We start from the raw sequence: 23,293 nt of genomic DNA on the forward strand, positions 1-23,293 counted from the left end.
CAGCTTTTAGATGCTATTGTAGGATGAGGCAGCATGTACTATTACTTCAAATTGCAGAATGATATCAATGCACATTGTGTGAGTGCATGAAAAAAATAAAGAATGGTAGTTTTTATTTTCAGTTTAGTTTAATAATATAAGAAAGCCTTGCTGAATAAGTTATAAGTCCATTTTTTTCTAGTATTCTTTCTCATATAGTGGCCAATAGTTGCTTGTAGCAAATTGTATACTGTGTAAAAAGTTTTTCTTTTTGACAATCTTGAATCTTCCTTTGTTTAGATTTAGCATGTGACTCAGGTCTCACTATTATATGTGTGCGAAAAAATAACTTTCTTTAAATAAAGATCTAATTCTTTAAATCATGCATTAAAAACAAGTTTATTTAGTGCAATATGCAGAAATAAATATATTCTACAGAAAATATTGTTGTGGATAATTAAAAAATTAAGACATGCTATACAGAGATTGAAACTTCCCTTCATTTCTCTTAATTCTACTTTATAAATTATTGGTCCAGATTTCTAAAAGTCATGAAAGTTTTATAAGCAGAGGATAATACTTTGGCATGCTTTGCAAAATATTCCTTTTCTATTCACATGTAGAAGTACAGATAGACCTTAGTTGGGATTAGAATATCTGTCACTAAGTGATGCAGTTGTAAACCATAATGTTATGTGACCACCTCACTTAGCAACAACAATTCTTGCTGTTTCCATTTATATTGTTAAATGATATTCACAGGTTGTTAAGCAAGGACCTCCTCATAACTTCCTGCTGGCTTTTAACAACCAAAATCAGTGGGGAAGCCAGCAGGAATTTGTATGTCCCAGGTGACTTGAAAGCAGGCTTTCAGACATATAAAGAGAGGTATGCAGGTGGCTAGGAAGATAAGGTGCAAATGCAGCGATGCTTGAGATGGCAACTACCTGGCAGGGTGTGTGGGTGGCCAGGGAGACATGCATGATTTGCCTAACAGCCACCATAAAATCAGGTCTGATTACACTGGAAATTTTGTTCTTAATTGTTGTGAGTCGAGGACTACATGTACCTGTAATTTACAAGCTATAGAATTTTCAGTTGTTTGAATATTTCTTCAACCTGTAATAAACTGAATCTTTTCATGGGTTCACATGGTAGCCAGGAAAATACATGTTTGAATTAGGAGGCAGGAACAGAGTGTATCAAATCTATTGAGTACCTCCATAACTCAAGCATGTCTTTCCCTGAGACACAAGACTATTTTTGAATCCAGGAAAAAATGCATCTTCTTAAAGAAGGTACTAGCAGGTACTGAAAGCTGTACCTGTCTTTCCTGAAACATCATTTTTAACTTCATAATCTGATTAGATGCACATTGTGAATACTTGTTTATTTGTTCGTTGGATTTATATGGTCGCCCACTAACTCTCAGTGATTCTGGACAGTTTACAAATAATAAAAACCCAATAAAAAAAGAATAAAAACAATAACTCCCTACCCACTGGTAACAACAGGTAATTAAATGAGCCACTGGATGGGCTCCATTCCACTCTGGGTTCTCCAGGCCTGTTGGCAGAACCAGTTCTTCAGGGCCTTGTCAAACCGTGTCAAAATGAAGGCCAGTGTAATCTCTGCAGGGATGATGTTCCAAAGGGAGGGAGCCATCACAAAAAAGGACGTTCTTCTGGGTGCTGCCAGATATACCTCCTTAGGAGACAGGAATCTCAACATTCCGTGCCTCCTTGTCTAGTGCATCAGGTGGCTGTAACTGGGAAGAGACAAATAACCTGATCCCAAGCCATAAAGGACTTGAAAGGTGACAACCAGCACCTTGAATTGCACTGGAAGCAAATCAGCAGTCAGTGCAGCTCCTGCAGGAGAGGTGCCGACCTGGGTCTGCATAAAACCATTTGACTGCTGCATTTTGAACCAATAGGAGCTTTTGGATGTTTTTCAAGGGCAGCCTCACATAGAAAGCACGTTGCAATAGTCAAGACAGGCGATAACTAGGATGTGAATGACTGAACAGGGATTTGTTGGTCCAGGAAAGGATGTAACTGGCATATAACCCATAGTTGCGCAGAAGTTGTCCTACCCATAACTGCTACCTGCTCCTTGAGCAGAAGTTTTGAGTCCAGGAGAATCCCCAGATTATGCATTGGATCTGTTTGGGGGTAATGTCACCCCATCCAAAACCAAAGGTGGCAATTCTTCATGGATCAAGGAGTCACAAACTCAGAGCTATTCTGTCTTGCTTAAATTCAGTTTCAGCCGGTTGCTCCCCATCCAGCCCTTAACACCCTCCAAGCACTGTTGGGGGGTGGGGGGGTGGATCATGGAATCACTCTTTTACTTATCTAAAATTTTAAAGCAGATTATTCATAAAATGAAAGTATTTTTATTTTATCACTTAAGCTTGTCTGAAAAAGAAAATTTTATTACTCCCCCCCCTTCTCTCCCTTTACAGTGGGAACAGATTTGGAGGGTTACTTACAGTGGCATGCTACTTTTTCAACCACGGGGAGGTATGTCTGCAAATTAATAGTTATTTTAAAAATTGAATTAACATTTAAGATTTAAGTACTTTATAGTTAAACTAACTTTAAAGAATGTACTGTTGGAAATAAATTGAGATGTTCATATTTTCTGATTTGATCAAATGAATTTGGATCTATTCCAGAAACTGCTTGGAGTACGCAGAACACCAATGTAGCATTTGGCTGTAACTCTTTAAATCAGATGCACATTTTGCTGCTTAAACAGTATGCTTCAAATCACACAATTATATTCCTGCATTTTCAGAAAATCAAATCAAATCAAATCTGAAGCCCTGCAGAGCTCTGCTTACTATGCTTCTTATCTGTAAAACTAATTCTATTCATATTTATTTGGAAATAAGTTAGCTTTGGGTGCAATTTTAATGAAAACTGGAAATAACTATGGGTTTTTGACAAAACTATCATAAAATGAGATTACATGATCTCATTTGCAGGATGCTGCAAATGATAGGGTTAGGTTGCGACCATCATAACTATAGATCCAGATCGTAAGTCCCTTTTTTCAGATAGGTTGTAACTTCGAATGATGGCTAAGTGAAGAGTCAAGTATTACCTGTGTTTGTTTTGCAATTTGAGCTTCATTCATTGCTTGTGTGACCAAACTATCTCAATATCATTCTTTTTTTTTTTTTTTTTTTATGTAGGCTTCAGTCAGATTTAACATATATTAAACATAATCCTGGTTATACTTGACTTTTTGGGCGTCTGTTGTTCAACCAAACGTACCATTTGTCCCAACATTGGAAATATACGGAGTCCTTTTGATCTCTCAATGCTTTAGTCAGTCTGTCGGCTTCCGCATAATCCAAAATTTTCTCCAAAATCAAATCTTCAGCCGGCAGGTCTTTCCCCTTCCAATGTTGGGCGAAACATATTCTTGCTGACGTGGTGATAAATACACACAGACACCATATATTTGTGCCTATGTTGTCTGGCCTGATGTTCAGTAGATAGTACTCTGGTTTCAGAATTAGGTTATAACCTGTGATTTCCATGATCCATGCCTGTATAATTTTCCAGAATTCAGTCGTCCTGGAGCAGGTCCACCACATGTGGAAATAGGTGCCAATCTCCCCACACTTCCAACAGTTTGGTGAGAGATTTGAATACATTTTAGAAAGACGAGCAGGTGGAAGGTGCCATCTATACAGCATCTTGTACACATTTTCTTTATATGATGTTGCCCACAGGAATTTCATATGTTTAAGCCAGATTTCTTCCCATTTTGTCATATCAATTGGATAGCCAATATTTCTCCCCCAGGCAATCATAGAGTCTTTAACTATTTCATCCCCTATCCAATAGTCTATTAAAAGTTTATATATCCTTGATAACATTTTGTCCTCTTTTCCTAGAATGATATTGTCCAGATCATGCTGATTCAAATTAATACCATCTTGTTCCCTATCTTTTTTAAATTTCGAGCAAATTTGGGCATAAGCCCACCAATCCAGTTGTCTTCCCTGCAACTCCAACTCATTTCTTGATTTCAGACTACCATGGGGGTCCAAAAGTTCCCGGTAAGAGAGATGATTTTCTTTGTTATATAAAGGCCTATACGTTATAGCTTCGAGTGGGATCAGCCAAGAGGGGATTGAAGAGTAAAATTTACCCTTAATTTTCCTCCAGGACTCAATTAGAATATTCCTCATATAATGTCCTGCAAGGCACCTGTGTTTTGGGGTTCTGTTTTGCCAAAGAAAATAATGCCAACCTTGATGTAGCCCCTCCCCTTCCAAGATCAACAACCTCCTTCTTCTCAACAGTATCCAATCCCTGATCCAGACTAAATTTGCGGCCTGATAGTAGTATTCCCATTTTGGAACACCAAATCCTCCTCTTTCTTTAAGCTCTTGAAGCATTTTAAGTTTGATTCTGGGTTTTTTATTTTGCCAGATGAATTTAAGGACATAGTAATTTAGTTTTTTAAAGAAATTATTATCCAATCTAACTGGTGCTGTATAGAATAGGTATATCCATTTCGGGAGTATTTAAGTTTTTATAATTGCTATTCTACCTAGTAGGGATATCTGCATGTTCTTCCACTTCTCTAGATCCTGACCTGTTCTCTTGAGAAGGTTCAGATAGTTGTCTTCTTTGATCGTGGAGCATTTGGCTGATATAATAATACCTAGATATTTTAGTTTATTTACAATTTGGAACCCCAAATTCGCTTCTAATTCTTTCCCTTGCTTTACTGTCAGATTTTTGGCAATAATTTTAGTTTTTTCCCTATTGACTTTTAATCCCGCCACCTTACCATATTTTTCTATTTCCTGGGTCAGACATGGTCCCGATATCAACGGATCTTCTAATATAAATACTAAGACATCAGCGTAAGCCTGCACCTTATATTGTTGATTTTGGATATAAAGACCTTTTATCCCCGTATTACGTCTAATTTCCCTCAGTAGGTGTTCTAATGACAAAATAAATAACAACGGGGAAAGCGGACACCCTTGTCTAGTTCCTTTCTCAATATCAATTTGACCGGATACATCACCATTAATTGAAATTTTAGCAGTCTGCTTCGAGTAAATTGCATGGATTGCCCGAATAAATCTTTCTCCAAATTGCATATGTTGCAGTAAACCTATTAAAAAGCTCCAGTTCACACGGTCAAAGGCCTTATGTGCATCCATGAATACCAGGGCCAATTGTTTATCAATATGGGTTTCATAGTATTCCAAAACATTCATAACTATTCTTACATTGTCTCTAATCTGTCTGCCTGGTAAGAAGCCATTTTGGTCTTCATGTATAAATTGGTTAAGAAACCCTTTGAGTCTCTCTGCTAAAACTGCTGCGAATAATTTATAATCTGCGTTAAGGAGCGAGATGGGCCTATAGTTCTGAATCTGAGATAGGTCACTATCGTCCTTTGGCAAAAGAGTTATTAGTGCTTCTGTCCATGATTTCGGGGTCTGTCCCTCCCAAATCACCCCATTAAATAACTCAGTCATATGCGTACCTAGTATTTCCCAAAGTGCTTTGTAATATTCAATCGGTAGGCCATCTGTACCGGGAGTTTTCCCTGTCTTTTGTTTTCCCATGACCCTTTCGATTTCCCCCTCTGTAATTTCTTCATCCAATACTTCCCTAGATAAACCTGGTATTTGGGGTATGTCTGATTCCTCTAAGTATTTCTTTATTTCCTGCTCAGACTTATCATCCTTACAATATAGGTTAGTATAAAATTCCTGTGCAATTATTTTCTTCCCTTCTTCCCCTGTAATCCAATTGCCTTTCCCATCTCTCAAGTTATGGATTCTATTCTTTTCCTTTTCTTTATTTAGACGGTAAGTGAGCCACCTCCCTTGTTTGTTTGCCCTTTCGAAGTATCTTTGCTTCATCCACCAATATCATTCTGATAACTGATTAGTCTATTTTGCATTTAGCCCACTTTACCCATATTGATGAGAAAAAAAACCCTGACACTGACAAGTTCTAGTTTGTATATCAAATACCAAACAAACAACAAGTACTGAGACAAAATTTTCTTGTCAAAATGCATTAAGTACCAAATTCAATGAATTTCAAAACAGTTGAGTACTGAGATACACTGTACCTTATTTTAACTTTGATCAAACAAACTTTATATTCTTTTTACTGTTACTTTACTGTTTTTACTTCTAACAGTCTTAAGCTCTAGTTCATTCAAATATGGTTTTGATTTTCTTGATTTCTTGTTTGTTCCATCCCACAGAGCTCTTTAAGTCTTTAAGAAGCTGCTTTTGTACATCTAATTAAAAAATATTGTCCGGGTCATTATTTTGGTTTATCATCTGCATAATGCTTTTGAATTTTAAAACATCAGTCAATTTTTTTTATCGATCCAGTGAAACATCCTTTTTCAAAGCATTCTTTTAGTCTGCCTATTGTAAATTCATTTCCAACATCATTTCTATCTTGCCAGATAAAATTTGTTCTAAAACTGTCATTTCTTCAGTAACATCTTTTTGACTTAGAACTAGACATCATTACTGACGTTATAGATATCGTAGCTACTAATTTTGACATCATTTTCAAAGTCTTGTTTGGTATTTTCATTATTACAGTATTTTGCCCTTTATAAGCTTGCATTTTTTCCCTCTATCTAAAATCTTCAGTCCTCTTTAGTATCCAGTTCATCACTGGATGATTATATGTTTATCACAGTGATATTTATTTATCACTGTTAATATCTTTCAAAAACTCAAACAAATTTATTACCTACAGTAATAACTGGTAGTTGCTCAGAGATTCTTCTGGCCATAACTACCATCTGCTTCTTGAATAGGAGTTCCACAGCCTTGTGCAAGTCAACACAATTTTAGCAGAATTGCATGGTGTTATGGGCACACTGAAAATGGCAGCCAGTTTCAGGAGGCCACTGCGTGCCCCAGGGAAAACTACTCCGTTATGCTTCTAATGTGGTCTGCATTGTGCTCCAGAAAACTCTGGAATTCTTTGCAGCATTGTGCAGACTGTGTTAGGGAAGCAAAATGGAGTGGTTCATTTGAACTTTATGACTGCCTAACTGGAAACAGCCACTACTTCATTGTGACTATAAGGGATTGTGTGCAAGCTGAAATTGGTGGCTGTTCAAGGAGGCAGCCACACAGGCCAGAGATATGTAGCCTGTATTCCTTACGCAACATGAGCTCTAGAATTCTTCACATGATAAGTGTGTAGTGGGTGATGGGTGCAGCAAGAGAAGACCCAAAGCCTGCGGGGACCTGGCAGAGTGGAATGGATGAGAGAGAGGTGGAGCTGCTACAGCATCCCTGCAATTGGTCTTAATGGTGAATGACCATGGGGATGCTGCAGTGTCATCACTTTGAAATGGGGTTGTAAATTATAGATTGCTTCTGGAGGGATGTTATAACTTTGAACAATCAAAAAGTGACCAATCAGTTTAGCATGAACTATGTGTATTTCATCACTCTTATCTTTAATTCCATTAACCCTCATGGCTTCTTATTTAGACCTTTTCACTAATTTCTAAAATATTTTATTTTCAACAAAATGATTTTCTCTGCCTCAGTTTCTAACTACCTTCTTTTAAATTATTTCTTCTTTCCCTATTCTCATTTTCATCAACCTATTTTTGTAGCAATAATCCTATTTTTACATTTTTTTCTTCTACAGCCTTATTCATTTCATCATTCTATCAAGCATCCTTTTTTCATAAATATAGTTACCTTAATTATATACGTTTTTGAAATATTCAGTAACATAATTACTTCTTACTCTGTAAGAGCAGCTTCACTTGCCATCATATTTCCATTAATTCTGTTATGAGAGTTAACTATTTTCTAACATCTTTATATAGTTTTTCTTCCTGCAGGTTGCTGAAGCTAATTCTCTCATGTTCAAAAGTAGATAACATAATGCTAGATTTGGCCTTATATCAAACCAAGGAAAAATATTATCCCTCATCCCTCACAAAAAAGAATCATTCTAATCCTAAATTTATGTAGACTAGATAGGCTTTGGAGACCAAGAATCTGAGCATTGATTGCAGTGCAAATAGAACTCTTAATTGATATAGATATAGATTAGATATACTGTAGATATAGAGTAATAGTTGAAATACATGATAAGTTTTTCAAAAATTCATGAGAATTTTTTTTTATCATTTTGGGCTATTCTAGCTTGTCTGGAAAAACATGAGTTCCACTTACACTCAAGTTTTTTTCGCTTCTTTCCTTTTCTTCCATATCTACAGATAGTCCTCGATTTACAACCATTCATTTAATGACTGTTCGAAATAACAATGGTACTGAACAAAGTAATTTACGATCATTTTTCACACTTATGACCATTGTGGCATCCCCATGATCATGTGATCAAAATTTGGATGCTTGGCAACTGGCATGTATTTATGATAACTGCAGAATCCTGAGGTCATGTTGATCACCTTTTGGGACCCTCTGACAAGCAAAGTCAGTGGGAAGCCAGATTCAGTCAACAGCCATGTTCCTAACTTTCAAGTCAGGGAGTAGAGGGTTAAGACCAAAGCATCTCCTAGAAAATAACCTGAGACTTCCAACAAAAAAAAGTGCATATCACTTCATAAAGGGCCAAAAACACTTACATTTTAAAAATTTCTTTATTAAGAAAAAATACTTTTCAATTTTTTAAAATTTCTTTTTTCAATTTTTAAATTCCTTGTTCCAATTTTTTTCTTTTTTCTTTTTAAAGTTTTTTATTAATAGTACAAAATTAAAAAACATTGGACATAGATATGACGTCACTGGTTCCAAATATCTTCCTCACTTTGCAATAATATTAGTACTCATATAAACATATAGTTCTTAAACTTTGTTCATTATTTAAACATAATATAATATTAATAATTAATCACAATCCCATTAAAATTAAGTGGAAAGGGCAAAAAAAGATAAGGAAGTGGACCTTAAAAAAAGCAATCTTAAATCAAAATGAATTTAAATTAAAGATGGATGATCAAATGAGTTTGTTTTTTCAAAGTAATAAAAAAGAGGATACGAATAACCAGAACCTGTGGGATACGGCAAAAGCCTTTATGAGGGGTATCGCAATATCATACATGGCCAAAGACAACAAACAAAAAAGACAATGGCAAAAAAATTTAGAGGAAGATCTTAGCAAATTGGAAAAAGAGCTGCAGAAAGAACCCATAAAACGGGAATTGAAACAACAAATAAACACAATTAAACACAAATATCATTGAAAAGGAAAATATGGCACAACAAATTAAAAGCATTAAACAAAATTTCTTTGAGAATGCAAATAAGCTGGGAAGATGGCTGGTTTACAGACTAAGAAAACAGAAAGAAAAGAACCAGATTAGTAAATTACATAACGAAGAAGGATTTATCAAAATGAGGCGAAGAGAAAGGTAGCGTATGAGTTTTTTAAAAAACCTATATGAGGATAAGGAGAAGATAAAAGAAGATAAGAATAGAATTACCCAGAATCTCGGAGGAAGGTAAAAATTTATGAAATAATGAGATAACAGCACGGGAGATAGCTGAGGCAATCAGAAAACAAAAAGGTAACTAAGCGCCAGGCCCCGATGGCCTACCTTCAGAAATCTATAAAAATTACCAGGAATTATTAAGCCCACTGAGTTTATAATGATGTACTTAACGAAGCTAGGATACCTGAATCGTGGAAAGAAGCAACAATTACATTGATTCCCAAGGAAAATTCCGATTTGACTTATATTAAAAATTACAGGCCGATATCCCTACTAAATTTGGATTATAAAATCTTTATGACAATTATGGCAGACAGACTAAAGAAAATTTTAGAGAATTTTATTCATACTGATAAAAATGGCTTTCTTCCCAGAAGGCATATAAGGAACAACATTAGGATTATCTTGGATATGATAGAATATTATGAAGTCCACAATGAAAAACAGATGGCATTGATATTTATTGATGCGCAAAAAGCATTCTACAACATTAAATTGGACTTCATATTTGAACAATTAAAACATATGGATTTTGGGGGAAATTTTACAAAGATGTTTAAAACAATCTACTCCAGACAAGAAGCCAGAGTGGTGATAAATAGGGAAACGACAAAGAACTTTTCAATCCAAAAAGGCACAAGGCAAGGTTGTCCGCTATCACCACTGCTCTTTATTATATCACTAGAGGCTTTAATTAGAACAATTAGAGAAGACAAACAAATCAAAGGTTTAAAAGTAAGAAAAGAAAATTTTAAGGTACAGGCATTTGCAGACGACCTTGTATTCATTATTGAAGAGCCTGTACAATGTGGTCTTAGGCTGATGGAAGTGCTGGAAGATTATGGGGAAGTAGCAGGCCTAAAAATAAACAAGGATAAAACAAAAAAGATAGTTAAAAATATGACTGAAGAGCAAAAAAAAAAAAAAAAAAAAAAAAGAATTGGAGGAAAAGATAAATATTCAGACTACAAAAAAAATAAGATATTTGGGAATTCAATTGACAGAGAGATGCATCACACTTAATGACGCAAATTAGGTCTGATTTGGAAAAATGGGGGAAATAACAGTTCTCTCTAGTGGGCATAATAGCCACCATCAAAATGAATGTCCTTCCGAAAATGTTTTTATTTCAATGCATACCAATTCGGCTCAAAAAATTTTTTTTCTATAAATTTGGACAGACTCATTTCAGAATTCATATGGCAAGGGAAACGACTAAGAATTAGATTTAAACTATTACAAGATGCTAGAGAAAGAGGAGGATTTGGCCTACCAGACTGGACAAAGTATTATCAGGCAGCAGCGTTGGTCTGGCGAAGTGAGTGGATGCATCTCAAAAATATAAGACTATTGGCACTAGAAGGTCATGATTTACAGACAGGGTGGCACGTAATTCTATGGGAAGAAAAACATACAGTCCATCAGTACTTCCGGAGGCATTAGGAGAGCACTATTGGATATTTGAAAAAAAACAAAAAGAAATAATTATATGGAAATTATATGGAAATTCCTAATTGGGTATCAACATTAGAAATGTATACACATCCAAATTTGACAATTTTAATCTTTTTTCAACTCTTAAATATCATTTTTAATTTAAAATTCTTTTTTCAATTTTTAAATCTTTTTCAATTTTTAAATTCTTTTTCAGTTTTTTTATAAAATTCTTTTTCAATTTTTTTAATTTTTCAATTTCTTTTTTCAACTAAATATTTTAAAGAACAGTTTACTTATATTAATTCTTTAGAAATTTTAAAATCCTTAATGATATGAGAGGAAAAAAAATTAAAAACCACAGAAAAAAAGACAAGGCACTTATTGCACACTTGCAAAGTGTACTATATGTTTCAGTGTATACCCACAGAAGACCCAAACTATCTATATGTATTAAATGTAAAATACTTGAATTACTAGAAGAAAAAGTAAGGCAGCTTTTTAGAGGGAACTCTAGTCACTCTGAAAATCAATGAGCAAAATGAGAAATCCCAACTTAAACAAGAAGACTACAACAAAGTAAAATACAATAGGGAGCAAATGATGACCCCCATATATGAAGATAAAGAAGAAAACAGATACACCCAAATCAAACACAATAGGGATCAAACAGCTTGTGTAAAACATGAACCTACATAAAAAGCAAGACCAATGGAAACATGTCACTCTTAGAAGAAAACAACCAAGAGCAAAGTCCCTACTATCTACCATAGCCCATGCCAATGAAGCCCCTCTGGAATTGAACAATCACTTTCATAGCCTCCCCCTGGAAGAAAATATACAGAAACTCACAAAAGAGCATTCATCACTAGTTTCTAAAAAAGAAGCACAATCCTGCATTCCTGCGACAGGAAGAAAAGTATTCCAGGCTTCCCTAGGGGAAAAAAGATGAATATTAGTGATAGAGACTCAATTCTTAGCGGAATAGAAACTATAGTCTGCAGACCAGGCAGTCTATCTAGGGCCGTGATGACAAGCCTATGGCACACATGCCGGAAGTGGCACACAGAGCCATCTCTCCGGCACGCGAGTCGTCGACCAGCTGGCTGGAAGTGGCACACCAGCCAGCTGGTCTTCACGTGTGCGAGAACATCAGAAACCAGAAGATCAGCACACTCCCATTTCGGTACTCGGTGCCGAAAAGGTTTGCCAACACTAATCTAGGGAATTATATAGTCTCCCTGGAGCAAAAATCAAAGATATAACTGAATACCTTACTAAAATTTTTATTTATTTATTTATTTATTTGTTTCCATTTATATATATATATATATATATATTCTTTTATTATTAACGTTTGTATTACATGTATTTTTATCGTTCGCTGTTCACCGCCCTGAGTCCCTTAGGAATAGGGCGGTATATAAATTTAATAAATAAATAAATAAATAAATAATAAATCAATCAATCAATCAATCAATCAATCAATCAATCAATCAATAAATAAATAAATAAATAAATATACCGCCCTTCTCCAATAGGACTCAGGGCGGTGAACAGCCGAAATAAAAACAGAACATACAAAATTTAAAAGCAGTTTAAAATGATTAAATATTGTTTTTGGCCGTAATTTAAAACAACCCAATTTAAAATCAATTAAAATTAACTCAAAACGGTGGGATCAAGCCAGCCCGGCTAGTTGAAATAAATAAGTTTTCAGAGCCCGATGAAAAATCCGGAGGTCTGTTATTGTACGTATCTCTGGGGGAGGTTGTTCCAGAGGGTGGGCGCCGCCACAGAGAAGGCTCTCCCCCTGGGGGTCGCCAGCCGACACTGTCTGGCGGACGGCACCCTGAGGAGGCGCACTCTGTGCAAGCATACTGGCCGGTGGGAGGCTATTGGTGGCAGAAGGCGGTCTCGTAAATACCCCGGCCCTAAGCCATGGAGCGCTTTAAAGGTGGTCACCAATACCTTGAAGCGCACCCGGAAGACCACCGGGAGCCAGTGCAGCTCGCGCAGGAGAGGTGTCACATGGGAGCGCCCCATCGCTCCCATAATCCCCCGCGCGGCCGCATTCTGGACCAGCTGGAACCTCCGAGTGCACCCCAGGGGGAGCCCCATTTAGAGCCCCATATAAATAATCAACCCCATGGATTACTACCCCTTTCTTCTCATGCACATGGGAACCAATGACACAACAATGAATCTGAAAACAATAACAGAGATTGCAACAGGAAAGAAAGTTAAAGAATTAGGCGCATAAGTGGTATTTTCATCTATACTTCCAACAAAAGACCAAAATCCAATGAGAGAGCAAAACATTTTAGAAATGAATCACTGGCTTAAAAACTGGTGTTGACAACAGAACTTGGTCTGCATTACCTCGATGAAGGGTTACTGCCAAGAGGTGGACTGTACCTAACAAGAACTGGAAACAATATATTCGGAAAATGACTGGCTCATCTTATCTAAAGGGCTTTAAACTAAAATTGAGGGGGGAGAGGGGGCAATCTTCATGACCTATAGAATCTAATTCCAAGCAAAAATCACTAGATAACCAATCACGTAAGGAGGAAGGGAGTAAAGAGAAAAAAGAAATAAAAAAGAAAAACATAATGAAATAGAGAGCGATGGGAAGGATGGAAATCCCAGTTATAAAGTAGGAGATATAAGAAACATATCCAAGACCAATAAAGGACTCAAATGCCTACACATTAATGCTCAAAGTTTAGGGAAGAAACAGGGTCAACTTGAAGTATTAGTACATGAAGGCAGATATGATATAGTTGCTATTACTGAAACTTGGTGGGATGAAACTTATGACTGGAATATACCAGGAGTGAAATGCTCCCAGTTCGGACCGGATCCGGTAGCGATGGCGGCGGGTGGTTCAGAGAACAGGTAGCAAAAATCCCTGCCCCCCCCCCAATGCCCAGCTGAGCCACGCGATCATCAGAGGCTTTTTTTTTTACTTTTAAAAACATTTTTTCTACAACCTCTTTGGCCGAAAAAATGCTTTTAAAAGTAAAAAAAAAAAAAGCCTCTGATGATCGTGCGGCTCAGCTGGGATCGTCAGAGCCTTTTAAAAGCATTTTTTAAACAACCTCTTTGGCTGAAGAGGTTGTAGAAAAAATACTTTAAAAAGTAAAAAAAAAAAAGTTGGCCACGCCCACCCAGTGACATTACCACCCACCAAGCCACGCCCACAGAACCAGTATTAACAAATTTTACATTTCACCACTGGAATTTACTGATAGAAGGATAAAAACTATTCAAAACAAATAGACCTGACAAAAGAAGAGGTGGAGTTGCATTATATATAAAAGATCACTATATCTCTACATAAAACCAAGGATTAAAACTATGGGTCAATATAAAAGGGGGGCAAATTACATTGCTATAGGCCAGGGATTCAAACTCGATTTCATTGAGAACCGCATCAGGGTTATGTTTGACCTGGGGAGCTGTGGTGGGTGGAGCGAGAGTGGGCATGACTTGCTTGATGTCACTCACGTCAGGGGCGCCTGTGACAACCTGAATGCTCTGCCAGTGAAAATAGGCTCTGAAGCTCCATTTCTGGCTGCAATGGCCTCTTGCAACGCTTTGCAAGCGAAAACGGAGCTTGGGCGGGAGGATCCATTTTTGCTGGAAGAGGGTTGAAGGAGGCTGTTGCAGCTGGAAATGGAGCTTGGGAGTCTGTTTTTGCTGTCAGAGGCACCTCAGGCCAGCCCTTCACTGTTTCCAGGGTGGTCCCATGGGCTAGATCTAAGCACCTTGCAGGCTGGATCCAGCCTGCAGGCCTTGAGTTTATCACCCCTGCTATAGGTGTATATTACAGGCCACCCAACCAAACAGAAGAAATTGATGAACTCTTTGCTAATCAATTAACAAATATATGTAGAAAACATATCACAATAGTAATGGGAGACTTTAACTACCCTGATAACAACTGGGAGACAAACTCTGCAACAAGTGGGAGGTAGAACAGATTCCTAACTAACTTAGCTGACAACAAAGTCAAGGAAACACTAAAGCAGCGGTTCTCAACCTGGGGGTCGCGGCCCCTTTGGGGGTCGAATGGCCATTTCACAGGGGTCGCCAAAGCCTTCTCTTGCCCCCCCCACGCCTTCACTCACCCTCACCCTCTGCCTCTGTTGGATCGCCGTTCACCGTTCGTTTACCCTACCCACTCCCAATCTATTGCTGTCTCCTGAGTCCCGGCTGATGGCTAGAGGGAAACAAATGGTTTAAATTCTTGCCGCGGGGCTTCAAAGGCCGCCCTACAGCTGATCAGTGTTAAAAGAAAACAAATGAGAAGACCGGTGCCTGCAAAAATAGAAAAAAACAGCCCCTTTCAGCTTCAGCATAGGTTAATTACCATAAATTGATTTGATCAGCCTCTGGATTCTTAGCTGATTTGCTCTCAGCTGTTTTGCGGAGGGCTCTTGCTAGCTGCAAAGAGAGGAGCAGATTTTTTTCTCTCCTAGCTATGCTGAAAAAACGAAACTGAAAGTAAAGCAGGGTCTTTGCTGCAACGTGGCAAAATGAGGCAGAGAGAGATTTCTTTTTCTTTTTCCTCACCAAAAAAGGTAGGTGCAAAACTGCAAACAATGGGAAATTTAGGGCAAAAGAGGAGGTTCAAGATTTTAAAACACAAAAGAAAAAAAGCTCTATTTAACTAGGGAATTGTAATAATTGAGATACTATTAATTGTATATTGGTTGAAAGCAGAAATGGTTAAGTTGTGCTTTGGAGGAATATATGGGGGAAATTATTTGGTTTATTATTATTGGTAAATATAATTAATTGATTTGTAAGAAATTGGATTGCATGGAAATAATTGGAATATTCATGTTCATATTGATATACAAAAAAAATAGTTATATAACTAATTGATTTATATTAAAATGTTGAATTTGTATTAAACAACTGTATTACATAATTACATAACTAATCAATGTGAGGATGGATATAAAAATAGGTAACAATGAGAAGGGGTGTAATATAGAATAGAAGGAAAAAATTGAATTTGATTAAGATTAGAGATGAGGATGAAGGGTAATATTAGTTTTTTAAAAAAATAGATGAGGAATAAATATGGCAAAAAGAAAATATAGAAATTGTAAATTTAATTGAAATGACTAAACACTGTTTAAATTTGTGAACCAGCCAAATACTCTGTTCAAAGAAAATACATTGTATGTTTGTATGTGTGTTTCTAATTATTGCTATTTATTCATATTTGTTCTCTTTTATTCTTTAAAGTTTAACAATTCATTCTTTATCTTAATATCTTTATATTTGTTTGGGGTTGGTTTTCTTCCCTTTCATCTTTTTTATTGTACAGCAATCTTTCTCCTCAAACCTACCACCTCTCTCTTTTCTTTCCTTCTTACTTTCTCTTCCCCCCTCTTCTTCTCCTTCCTACTTCCTCTTCCTTTCTCCTTCTCCTCTCTTCCTCCCTCTCTTACCCTCACTCCTACTCTAATTTCCCTTCCCTTCCTTCATCCCTCTCTATTGCTGTATCCTTTTATGCATATGGATTATTCAGAGGGCTGAAAAAGTTATTTTTGACTGGTCCTCACACTTTTGACCAGTCCTCGAACTTAGACTGTCGTCACATTTTATGTTTTTGCCTTACCTTGTCACCATGGTGAACAGAAGCAGTTGTGAAATGAGTGACTTGGTTGTTAAGAATGCTGCATGGGCATAAATGTAAAGATGGTCATAAGTGCGAAGACCGGTCAAAAGTGCGAGGACCTGTCAGAAATCACTTTTTTCAGCCCTCTGGATAGTCCTTTTGTGCACATGGACTACTCAGAGGGCTGAAAAAGTTATTTTTGACTGGTCCTCGCACTTTTGACCAGTCCTCGAATTTACGACTGTCCTCACATTTTATGTTTTTTGCCCTATCTTATCACCATGGTGAAGAGAAGCAGTTGTGAAATTTATTTTTATTTTTGAATTTTATTTTATTTTTGAATTTGTATACCGCCCTTCTCCCTGAGGACTCAGGGCGGTGAACAAAACAAAACAATTAAAAAAAAACCCTTAAAAAGAATTAAGCCAGCCCGGCTTGTTGAAAAAAGAAAGTTTTAAGGGCACGGCGGAAAGCACTGAGGTCATGGATTCTCCTTATCTCAGGGGGCAACTGATTCCAGAGGGTGGGTGCCCCCACAGAGAAGGCCCTCCCCCTGGGGGTCACCAGCCTGCATTGTTTGGCTGATGGCACCCCGAGGAGGCCCTCTCTGTGGGAGCGCACGGGTCGGTGGGAGGTCGTCGGTGGCAGTAGGCGGTCTCGAAGATAGCTAGGCCCTATGCCATGGAGCGCTTTAAAGGTGATGACCAACACCTTGAAGCGCACCCGGAAGACCACCGGGAGCCAGTGCAGTTCACGCAGGAGCGGTGTTACATGGGAGCGCCACGCTGCAAGGGCATAAATGTAAAGATGGTCATAAGTGTGAGGACCAGTCAAAAGTGCAAGGATCTGTCAAAAATGACTTTTTTCAGCCCTCTAAGTAGTCCCCATACACATAGCCATGGCCACCCGGTCACATGACCAGCTAGCCACGCCCACCCAGTCACATGACCTCCAAGCCATGCCCACAAAATAAGTCACGCCCACAGAACTGATAGTAAAAAATTTTAGAACCCACCCCTGGTTGGGGTCACCACAACATGAGGAACTGTATTAATGGGTCGCGGCATTAGGAAGGTTGAGAACCACTGCACTAAAGAGAGAAGATAGAAAGGAAGTAACAGGCAGTAGAGAGAAAGCAGAGCTGCTTAACTCATTCTTTTCATCAGTCCTCACACAAAAGGAAACTATTGCCCAACCTACAAAACAACTGTAAAAAACTAGAAATAAAAGTTAAAATAAGCAAGAAAATGGTAAGAGAATACCTGTCCGACCTTGAGGAATATAAATCACCAGGACCTGATGGAACTCCGGGGAGGGCGGGGGAGAGGGGAGAACAGACCCAGGAAACTACAGACCAATCAGCCTAACATCAGTACCTGGGAAGATACTGGAAAAAATAATAAAAAAACAGATCTATGAACATCTAGAAACAAATAAGGTTATAACTAGTAGCCAGCACGTGTTTGTTAAAAATAGATCATGCCAAACCAATCTTATTTCATTCTTTGATAAAGTCACTAAATTAGTAGACAAGTGAAATGCTGTGGACATAGTATACGTAGATTTCAGTAAGACATTTGACAAAGTAGACCACAACCTACTTCTTGGTAAGCTAGAAAAATGTGGAATAGACAATATCACCACCAGATGGATTTGTAGCTGGCTGACAAACTTTACTCAATGAGTAGTCCTTAACGTTACTACATCCACATGGAAAAAATTAAGCAGTGCGGTACCACAAGGTTCCGTCTTTGGCCCAGTACTCTTCAATATCTTTATAAATGATTTAGATGAGGGAATAGAAGGGGAACTCATCAAATTTGCAGATGATAGTAAACTGGCAGGAATAGCCAACACCCCAGAAGACAAGCTCAGGATCCAAAAAGATCTTGACAGACTTGAACAATGGGCCCTATTCAGCAAAATGAAATTTAATGTGGTGAAAAGCAAAGTTTTACACCTGGGCCGAAAAAACTGTAACAGGGACCTAAACATAAGTTAGCAGTGTACAGCAGCAGCCAAAAAAGCTAATACAATCCTTAATTGTATATAAACAGAGGCATAGAATCAAAATCATGTGAAGTATTAGTACAACTTTACAAAGCCTTGGTTAGACCACATCTGGAATACTGCATCCAATTTTGGTCACCACATTACAAAAAAGATTTTGAGATTTTGGAGAAAGTGCAAAGAAGAGCAACTAAGATGATTAAATCCTGGAGGCTAAAACATATGAAGAACGGTTGGAGGATTTGGGTTTGACTAGTGTAAAGAAAGAAGGACTAGGGGGGACATGATAGTATTCCAGTATTTAAGAGGCTGCCACAAAGAAGAGTGGGTCAATTTATTTTCCAAAGCACCAGAGGGCAGAACAAAAAACAATGGATGGAAACTAACCAAGGAGACAAGCAACCTGGAATTGAGGAGAAACTTCCTAACAGTGAGGACAATTAACCAGTGGAGCAGCTTGCCTTCAGACATTGGTGCTTCATCACTGGAGGTTTTTAAGAAGAGAATGTATCTGTATAGGTTCTTCTGCTTGAGCAGGGGGCTGGACTAGAAGACCTCCAAGATCCCCTCCAGCTCTATTCTGATTCTGATTCTTTCATCAAGATTCACTATTGACATTTTAAAAAACAATAGTCTGCCCCATATTCATGACTCTTCATCCTTGAATCTTTTACAGATTTTCTTTCTTTTCATTTAAAACAATCAAATTAATTATTGTTTTAGATTTGCATGAATTCTTTTTTTCAGAAGTATTTATGAGTGACTTTTGCATATATCAGTTATTTGAAATAAATAGGCTTTTACCTAAACAGATACTCAACGAATTGTCACCAATCTTACTCATTCTTTGAGTGGCTCAATAACTTTGTATTCTCTTATTTTGTTTTTCCCTTCCAATCATGTTATGTAAAAGAACGTTTTCCCCAAAAGAATGTTGCTGAATAATTCCAAAAACTCATACTGTATCTGATTCTTCCATTATCATTAGTCAATGGAGGTTAAATGGAGCTATCACTAACTAAAATAGATTTTTATTTTTATTTAGTATGTTGCTCATCAGTCATGCCAATATTTAACATTATTCATGAATCTACTCAACAATAGTTGGTAATATTTGTAGAAATATCTGTTTGATAAATGTCAATGGATTAAATTAGCTATATAATTAGGAATGTAACTAAAAAAAATTTAAAATACCATTTACTGGTAAGAAAATCTGCAAATCTGATTATTAGCCATCAAATTATGTACAGCATTGAATCTGGGATTCTAATTTATATTATTGTTGTAATTCAAAACTGATATGCTTATTATCAATATATGTATAATGTTAATTGCCATGGCCATTATTAGCTATAATTAATCTTAGTTTTCTTTTGAAGTTATGTTCCCAATTTAGAATAGAGGGACTAGTTTGGCTTATTGGGAAAATGGAATAAAAATTCCAGGAAGAAAAATAGCTGCAATATTCACCTGTAAAGTAAAATTATAGTATATTTTTCTTATTAATATTGACAAATTTTCTTACATTATGGACAATTTTTTGAGTCTTTTTTTTAAAAAAATTCCATAACTGTAATTCAAAACCCAGATAAATATATTTTCCAAAGATTGATGAAGGAAAAAAAGAACATTAGAATATGTAACAAATTACCTGAATTCTTATTTTCAGAGTACTCGTGTGATGTGGACTCCTCCTCTTCGTGAAAGCTTTTCTTATCCCTTCCTTGTGGTTCAGATGTTATTATTAACGTACATTCTCAGGTAATTTCCATTCTTTTCCATTCTTAAATATAGAAACAAAATCTTCAAACATAATACTGGTTTATGCATTCATAAGTTATAAAATGGTATTATTGCTGTGTAAATAATTTGCTTTAATTTATGGTACATACATGTAATGGTATAGATACAAAAGCAGGAAGATGCTCTGAATTCATATTTAGCTATTACAGCCATTACTATGTGTTGTCTTTTCTAGTCTCTTCAGTCTAGTATCCTTCCATCCAATGGTGGGATTCAAGTAATTTAACAACCGGTTCGCTGCCCTAATGACTTCTTCCAACAATCAGTTTGCAAACTACTCGGAAAGTTAACAACCGGTTCTCCCGAAGGGATGCGAACCGGCTGAATCCCACCACTGCTTCCATCATCCTCAAACAAAGATGATAGGATGAGAGAGATAGTTCAAAATGTTGGAGCACTACCAGATTGGGAAAGACTAGAAACCTCATTTATAATTAGTCCATAGAGAACCTATTCCTTTAACTGGGAGAAAATGTAAGTGTGACATGTGACTAAATACCAAGTTTTCTGTATGTTTTCTTAAAAACTATTATCATTTCTCTTTCATGAGGAATGATTAGGATGATCCTGTGTACATCTAAATGTAGTAAGAATTTGTGTCAAAAATTATTTTTACTTCTGATAAAAAGGAAAAGTAATAAAAGATATCCTATCAGAGGAAGTGGGGAAATGAAGATCAGAGTAACATTAAAAGAAACATGTTTTGAAAAGTGGGATTTTATGAGATTTTAAAACAAATCAGTGTTGACCCAAACTTTTTGTAATGATTATGGTTTGTTGCAAAGTCAGCCAGCTGTTTAGACTGGATTTGGGATTTTTATCCAATTATTATGTAATTATTAATTATATTACACATAAATAAAGGCTGTGTGTGGAAGGTTCTTTTTTCTGTTTAATTTTATCATATTAGATATTTACAGTATTTTATGAATTTTTATATACATTGTTTTAAAGCTTAACTAGAGTTCAAGTCTGTTGAAAAAAAATAACTATTGTTATTTAGATACATTAACAGAGCCATTATTGTTAATCAATCTCTTATTTTTTTTCCCAAGGATGCAGAACGTTAATAGAAGAAGCTTGATTGCACTATCTGTTTCTAATGTTCTATTCATGCTTCCCTGGCAGTTTGCTCAGTTTGTTCTTTTAACACAGGTAACATAATATCAATAAATATTATTAGAATTTTGCATACCCCTTTATCAGTAGTGCAATGGTTCAGCAGTTAAAGCCACTGAGCTTTCAGCTGGAAAATTGACAGCACAGGTTCAAGACCTGGTGCGCATAACAGGGTGAGCTCCTGTTACTTACCCCAGCTCTTGCCCATCTAGCAGATCAAAAGCATGCAAATGTGAGTAGATAAATAAATATCACTTTGGTGGTAAGGTAACAGAATTTGATGCACCTTGGCATATAGTCATGTTGGCCACATGACCATGGAAATGTCTTCGGACAATGCTGGCTCCCTTGACTAAGAAACAGCGATGAGAACTGCCTTTACCTTTATTTTATCTTTATGTATATTTGTTGTCTCAAATAACTGTTGAAAGAAGAATAGAATGCACATTATACATTTAACACCTAAGAACAATAATAATTTCTGATTTGACCACGAATGTGCCAGAGCCAGGTCAAAATTATCAAAAGATTACAAGGTACTTGAATATTGTTGTTCATCTAGAATTGCTATTGAAAGAAAAAAGTTATATAGGCTCCTTCTGAAAAGAAAAAAATGATAAATTGGGAAAATTTGCCCAGATTACCACAGATAAACATACCGCAGTAATGTTTGTTTCATCTGCCTTTCCTAAGAATTCCCTCTGGATCAAAAGGTTTTTTAGGATACATCTCCCTCATAGCATGGCTTGAGCATTTTCAAGCCCATTTTGGTAGCATCAGTTGCATTCCCATCTCCCAAAGTGGGATTTTGTGACTTTATCTGAAAAACTAAACTTATATTTCTACTAAAAATAGGGAAAGCTGCTGTGAAAGGTTGAACTTTTGCAGACCAACACAGATATATCAATTGCATAATTCAAATACTACCTGTTTTGTTTAAAACCATTAGCATCCCCAGTCTTTAAAAAAAGTGACTCCCCCCCAAAATTATTACTTTTTCCCCACTTATTTTGGTGAGCATTGTAAACAAAGTGTCTGTGAAATTAAGTCTAAAAGTGACTGGCTGCTTGATGCAATACAGTATCTTAGTAGTGGAGCAAGCTGGAATTCTCTAGCATTTAAATAAATGGTATACTTCAATCTATGGAAATATATTATTAAAAAATGTCTACTATCTTAGCCAATGCTCTAATCATAAAGTAGTATAAGAACAACTTTCAATAATTTGATATAGTTTCTAGAATCTGTTGTTCTCAATGTTCCAGTATTAGAGCTATAAACGCATAGAGTGAATCAGAGCTTATATATTGGCCCCTTCTTTTTCAGTTTGTAAATTGAGTATAAATCCTGTCAAGGCTGAAATTCCACCCACTCTTGTCAGCTAATAGAACCATTATCATCCTATTGGATGCAGTTGATATATCTCTTGGTTAAATATCTTTGGTAGTTAGATCTTGCTCTCATAATATAGATAAAATGGCCTTGACATCAGATATGAAAAGAATACATTCATTCTGTAGAAATGGTCTTCCATTTCACTACTTTTGGAAAATTTATACAGAGTATGGAGCAGAAAGCCAAACATCTTAGAATTTTCTGTTTTGCATGATGAAATGTCAATAATCATGTCCTGGTGACAGTTAAGATATGAAGAATGAAACTATGAGTTGTCTAAGTCTGTATAGTTCTGTAAATATTGCTCTGAAGCAGCCCTTTCAGATCCTGAAATTTCCCAACTTATGACCATTGCTAGGAATTCTGGGAATAAGAGTTCACTTGTTGAAAAACAGGTGGAAATTT

General features: G+C 36.6%; 1 protein-coding gene across 4 annotated transcripts in view; it reads left to right on the forward strand.

Annotated features, from left to right (window-relative positions):
* The window catches only part of DPY19L1 (dpy-19 like C-mannosyltransferase 1), a 170,587-nt gene that overhangs the window by 27,213 nt on the left and 120,081 nt on the right, over positions 1-23,293 (forward strand). For all 4 annotated transcript variants that reach the window (XM_034409296.3, XM_034409389.3, XM_087894069.1 and 1 more), the window contains exons 8-10: positions 2,447-2,504; positions 20,241-20,332; positions 21,430-21,529. In XM_034409296.3, coding sequence (XP_034265187.1) covers positions 2,447-2,504; positions 20,241-20,332; positions 21,430-21,529 — 250 coding nt within the window. The remainder of the gene's footprint in view (positions 1-2,446; positions 2,505-20,240; positions 20,333-21,429; positions 21,530-23,293) is intronic.

Source organism: Pantherophis guttatus, chromosome 4 (genome assembly GCF_059756535.1).
Source record: "Pantherophis guttatus breed Tessera chromosome 4, ASM5975653v1, whole genome shotgun sequence".
Taxonomy (NCBI): domain Eukaryota; kingdom Metazoa; phylum Chordata; class Lepidosauria; order Squamata; family Colubridae; genus Pantherophis; species Pantherophis guttatus.